Genomic DNA, 6,474 nt, shown 5'->3' on the forward strand with positions numbered 1-6,474 from the left:
AGCAATGAAAAAATAGGAATGTGAATTAAATACGAAAATTCATGTGTCATAGTATAAAGAGTATTCAGCGTCAGAATTCAAAGATGTATTTAATACACTTTAACGTATGCCCTTGGGCACACATTGACAACACCCATTCATATTTGGTGGTTCACATCGGGGTGGGTGGCTGTTGGCAGCTCTTTAAAGGAGAAGCCTAGTAATTGTGTCCATCAAAATTCCACATACGCACCACTTATATATATACATGCTCGTCTCTCTCTACATATGTGCATTTGATTTGATTTGAAGGTAAATGATAATATATATATATATATATATATATATATATATATATGTATTTTATTATAAAAGCTTCTCTCTCTAAGTGTGTGCATTTGTCTTTTTATTATTAAATTTTTTTTTCCCATAATTTTGAAGAGTTATATGGTTCTTTTAAGTATCCCTCTTAATTTCACAATTGTTCTGAGATACCCTGTGTTTTCAAATTAATATAACAGCGCCTTTGATGGCTTTAGCCCTCCTCTTCCCTAACGCCCCCCCACCCCACCTTGCTTCCAATCTTCACTCATTGTTTGTGCCTCTGCTAATTTTTGACACTATTTGAGAGACATCTCTACATTTTGGTGATAATTTTATGTAGCCCTAATTTTCAAATAGATGATATGCTCCCTTAATTTTCCTTCAATATTTTGGGTGTGTTAGACAACCCTCTGTATTTTCAGGAATATTTGACTTACTTTCATTTTTTAAAACTGATGATGGCATGCACTCTTTAACTTTTTCTTTCCTAAATTAAAAAAAGGTAACCTAAATACACTTATTTTTAACCTTTGACAAAAATCCATATTTTTTTTCCTCTTTATTTTTTGGCTTTGACAGGCCGCATGTATGAATCACCTGCATGTGACAATAGTTAAATATAACCACTTTTATGTGGATGGATATAAGAGATTCAAAGGTGTGACCTAGGGAGCATACTATGTCTCCCTTATGTTTTCTTTCTAAAACTGGTCATCTTCAAGCTTTGCAAACCCTATAGTAAAATGATTTTAATTCCTCTTAGAGAATTCTAGAATTTTCTATCTTATTCTTTTTATTTGAAGGTTAAAGTAGATTAATTTAAAGGTTAAAGATTAAGATAAAAAAATTTAACCCTGAGGGGTTGTCTCAATGATAATTTTGGACCGATAAGCGGTTAATGCCCGTAGGTCATGAGTTCAATCCCACTATGAGCATTAATCCCTCAAGGGTCACCTGCGAGAATGCACCCTCACTTACTCGGTGCATGTAATAAGTGGGAGTTGAACGTGTCCCATGACTATGCCTTGGACAAGACCATGGTCTATAGATTGGGCAAAGCCTAGATATGAGCCTGGTCAGTTGTCTACAGAGATGCCCAGTTATATAAAAAAAAAGATAAAAAGTTTTACCCTAGAGGTTGGTCATGGCTGATTTGAGACACCCTATGTTTTTAAATTGATGACATTGCCACTAGACTCAGGTGTTCTCTCATAAACTAGTGAAAAATCGACTTAAATGCTTTTTCTTCAACGTATAATAATAAAAAAAATCCTCAACTCTTCTCCCCCAAATCAGCCATCTTTAATTTCTTCAACCTTACCAAATTATTTGTAGTTTGCCCCACCCTACAAGAAAATCCTAAACTTCTTAGATATTTATTTTAGAAAAACACTCTCCTTACTTGGTAATATTTTTAATAATACTAGTCGTGGTTGAGCTCAAGTGGATTACCAAATGGGTAATCCACCACCATAACACTCATGAAATTTTTTTTCCTTCTCTTTTAAAGTTGGTAGGATTTGGTTCTCGACATCCCTGTGTCTTCAGATCATATATTTTTAATGCCAGTAGGTGGGCTCAACGACTTTTAGTAAGATTTGAAATCTCACTAAATTAATAAGACTAGCCTTGCTATTTTTTAATACAAGCTTTCATTAATTAAAGGAGAAGGAAACCGATCCATTGAGGAAGATTATAATTTATAAATGTGGAAGCTTAAGATAGCGGAGGAGAGTGTGAGTGGGCCTTATAGTCCATGGCTTTTTAGCACCAATAATTTTATTGGAAGACAGACTTGGGAGTTTGATCCGGGTGCTGGGACACCTGAAGAGCGTGCTGAAGTCGAGAAGGCTCGCGAGGAGTTTCGCAGAAATCGATTTCAAGTCAAGCCTTGTGGGGATGTTCTTTTGCGATTACACGTACGTTAAAGAGAAAGAAATACAAAATTTCTAAACTTAGGAAAATGCTAAAGTGACTGTGCAGGACACTGCTTTAGATATTGAGCTGACTTGGACGTGTGTATGGAACCATTGATAGTTTTCCTTGAGATATGAGTTAAAAGCATCTACAATTCTGTGGACACCTCTATGTCAGCTCAGTGTATTGTGCAGTCACTTTAGTACAGCTCTTCTACTTAAAAGTCGAGTCGTCTTCAAGTGACTTCCTACTACACCATGTTCAACACTTCGTTTATGTGGTGGTGTGCAGACACAAATAAACGATAGGTCTTTCCTCGAAACAATGATCAATTGACTAAAAAAATAATACTAAAAAAAGAAACAAAACTGATATGTCATTGTGCATAGAACCATTGATTTTTTTTTTCTTATATCTTGAGGAAAAATCTATGATTTTGTGCATATTCCCACATTAGCTGTGTGTCTTTTTGAGTCAAGACTATTTTTCTCAAGATAGAAGGAAAAAAAATTCAACTGATGAGATATGTGCACAAAACAATAGATTCTTTCCTCAAGATATAGAAGGAAAATTGGTGTTTATGCATACCTTCCACGTCAGTTGAGTGTATTTTAGTAATTTTTTTTTTCTAGTCAGTTTGTATTATTAAAAATGAGTCGTGTTGGTGTGACTCAAGCTTGGACCTCACATCGCACACCCTGACGTGAGGTCCAATCTTAAGGTCACTTCAACATTATTCTTAAAAATTTATCATTATCTCTACATTGTCACATTAATAGAGTGTCCTATGAAGTCATTTAGGATATGTAGTTATCTGCACATTGCCACATAAGTGCAGTGTCCTAGGAACTAGGAAGCCACTTTAAAACTTGACTTGAATGTTCATCGAAGTTCAACTCAAAAATTAGCAAGACAACTTATATGAGTCAAACAAAATTATATTGAATTTATGAATAAATTTTAATAAATAAAAAATATTTTTTTACAGAAATATTAATTATCAAATAAATCGGTCAAAATTTTTATTTGACTCAGTATATTTTTAGATCAAACCACTTCGTAAAGTTTTTAAAAGGGTATTTCAAATATTTTCATAAAAAAAATCTTCAAAAATCTTAAATAGATTAATATTTTATTAAGTGGGGCTTAAATGATCCGTACTGATTGAATACAAAGAGTTCTTCAATCATTGACCCAAGATTTTTTTCCTTGAAACAATGCTGACCTCAGTACTAACCGAAAAAACACTCAAAAGGACACTCAACTGACCTTTCGATGTGCACAAAACCATTGATTTTTTTGTATCTCGAGGAAATCTATGGTTCTACGCATATTGCCACATCATTGGGAAGGATAAAAAAAAACATCAGCCCTCTAATATTCATGGTCTAAATCAGATTTGAAAAAAAATAAAAATGAAAAATTTGGACTTTATCGAAGGCTTAGAAAAATTTGGATTTGGTTGGGGTGACACTCTTTTCTACCGTCTATAATGTACCATATGGAACTTCACTGAAGAACTTCCAAATTTTGAAAGGTTTGATTTTAACTCTCGAGTCTTCAACTCAGTGGACATTCAAGTTGAGTCTAGTCAAGTTTTTCACAGTTTTAAAACAATGGTTTAAACCATAAATTAAGAACTTAATTAAAAAAAGACTCCAAGTTTATTGATGTGGGCAATTATAGATCCACTGCATTGACACCCTTGAGGAGCATCTATTATTAATTAAGTCCGATTTCAGAATCACACCTAATCTTCATTTCTTATCATGATCTCGAAAATACATTACAGATGTTAAAAGAGAACAAAGATAAATTTGATCTAAGTATACCCACAGTAAAGATTGGAGACAATGAAGATGTGACGTATGATGCAACCACAACTGCATTGAGGAGGGCTGTCCGATTCTTTTCTGCCATGCAAACAAGTGATGGGCATTGGGCTTCCGGGATTGGGGGCCCATTATTTTTCATGCCTCCCATGGTAAGCGTTTTAAATTAAACTAATTAAAACATTGAAACAACTATAGACCCATTATATTTTTGGGTTGACTTTTTTTTTTTTTTCCCTCATTGTAAATTTCTTAAACATTTTGACATAGATAACAAAAAAATAAAAAATGTTACAAAATGCAGGTTTTCGTGTTATACATCACCGGAATGCTTGATACTATATTTTCAGTGGAACATAAAAAGGAGATTCTTCGTTACATGTACTATCATCAGGTGCAACTGGTTCTTGTGTCATATTTTCGTTACATGTCAAAAATAATATTTACTCATACTTATCAAACACACATATATTTATTTGTTTGCAGAATGAAGACGGAGGATGGGGATTACATATCGTGGGCCATAGCACAATGTTTGGTACGGCGCTGAACTACATTTGCATTCGTTTACTAGGAGAAGGGCCTGATGGTGGTGAAGACAATGCTTGTGCAAGAGGGCGAAAATGGATTCGTGACCGTGGTGGCGTAACTTCCATACCATCATGGGGTAAAACATATCTTTCGGTAAGACCTATAACACATACTTACAAATATAATTTCCCTATGTTGGTGGATGTTGCAATGTGATCAATATTTTCTTAGTATTGGTTCCGCTTGTTACATTGCAAATCATTTACAAATGCAAATGCAAAATAATAATAATAATAATTGCTGCAGATACTTGGAGTGTATGAGTGGTCAGGCTGCAACCCTATGCCCCCAGAGTTTTGGCTTCTTCCTTCCTTTCTTCCTATGCATCCAGGTTTGCACTATACATACATCTCTCTGTTTTATCAGATTTTGTTTACTCATCATCATCTTCATCAAAGCCTTGTCCAAAAACTTCCTTAACCACCCCTTAGGCACGTCACCGCATTCCCTTATTCAAAGGAATTTAATGTGATCATTTTCTAGGTTGTTATATTAATTAACAAAAAATTCACAAAACGGAGGAAGTCATCCACTTAAGAAGTAAAGTGGTTGACACGATTAATCACTCCTAGATTCTTGGGGTACTTTCTCAGTCCAGCCTAAGAAATAGCCGAGCTTGTCCCAAATATCTATTCTGCACTACTATGCCAACAGGAAATCAGCTTGACTCGGTTATGCTGAGCCAATTAGCGTCTCAGGAACCACCGGGGTTGAGTTGTGCTGGAATGCTGTCTGCATGACCCTCAAACCCCTCTCAGCTTATGCCACGTGCACTATGTGAAAATACTCTGAATTCGACAGCCTAAAGCCATTGAGTTTTATGTCGAAAAAATAGATTTGATGACCCTCAACCATGCACATGTAAGATTTGTATCAAATCCGAATTCTATCCTATATACCAAATTATCTCAATTACATTTCTTTTGGTTTGAAAACTGTTTGTTAGTCTTACTCTTGAATGTGTTCATTTCTAATTTTATCTTTCAAGTTGTTTTCCCATTCATTCATGTTTGCTATGCTCAATCCATGCACATGTTATTTCTTTATTGTCCAACATTTAGTTCCACACAACATAGTCATTATTACTTGTCTTTTAGAATTTTCTTTCATTTTGATTGGGATTCCTCGGGCACACAGACACTCCAGTGAAAATCTATATTGTTGTCTATGTTTCCTCTATCTCAAGTCTTCCTATGAAATGCAGGAAATATGTGGTGTTATTGTCGCTTGACTTACATGCCCATGTCATATTTATATGGGAAGAGGTTCGTTGGTCCAATCACAGATCTTATTTTATCATTAAGGGAAGAGCTTTACATTCAACCTTATCATGAAATTAAGTGGAACAAAAAACGTCACGTGTGCGCTAAGGTTGGTTATATCTAATCCACTTCTATGTTCTCCTAATTGCAATAATGTGTTGATAAATGTGTGTATGAGTGCTCATGCTTGCACAGTTTCAGAATTCATGTAAATACATCAACTTTTATGTCAAATTATTATTGCAGGAGGATCTCTATGTCCCACATCCTTTAATGCAAAACTTGATCTGGGATTCTCTTTACGTGTTTGTCGAGCCTTTTCTAACGCGTTGGCCCTTAAATAAATATAGAGAGAAGGCTCTACAAGTAACAATGAAGCACATTCACTACGAAGATGAGATTAGTCGATATATGACAATTGGAGCTATAGAGAAGGTAATGCACATCATCATGTACACCTCTAATTGAACCCTGTGATTTAGTACTATTTTGAACAGATGACTCAAGAAGTTTGGGCTTATGGGTTCAATTGTAGCTTACCCATTTTAACAAAGACAAAATTAAAACAA

General features: G+C 34.9%; 1 protein-coding gene across 1 annotated transcript; it reads left to right on the forward strand.

Annotated features, from left to right (window-relative positions):
- Window positions 1-1,856: 1,856 nt before the first annotated feature.
- Window positions 1,857-6,373, forward strand: LOC147381316 (beta-amyrin synthase-like). The gene is made up of 7 exons (XM_086430590.1): window positions 1,857-2,222; window positions 4,013-4,204; window positions 4,357-4,446; window positions 4,539-4,736; window positions 4,890-4,974; window positions 5,848-6,014; window positions 6,152-6,373. Exons 1-7 carry the CDS (start codon window positions 2,010-2,012, stop codon window positions 6,371-6,373), a joined length of 1,167 nt encoding a protein of 388 aa, XP_086286716.1. The 5' UTR covers window positions 1,857-2,009.
- Window positions 6,374-6,474: the final 101 nt, after the last annotated feature.

The sequence above is a fragment of the Akebia trifoliata genome, unplaced genomic scaffold (assembly GCF_017979445.1).
Source record: "Akebia trifoliata isolate Shusen 1 unplaced genomic scaffold, ASM1797944v1 Contig00577, whole genome shotgun sequence".
Classification (NCBI taxonomy): domain Eukaryota; kingdom Viridiplantae; phylum Streptophyta; class Magnoliopsida; order Ranunculales; family Lardizabalaceae; genus Akebia; species Akebia trifoliata.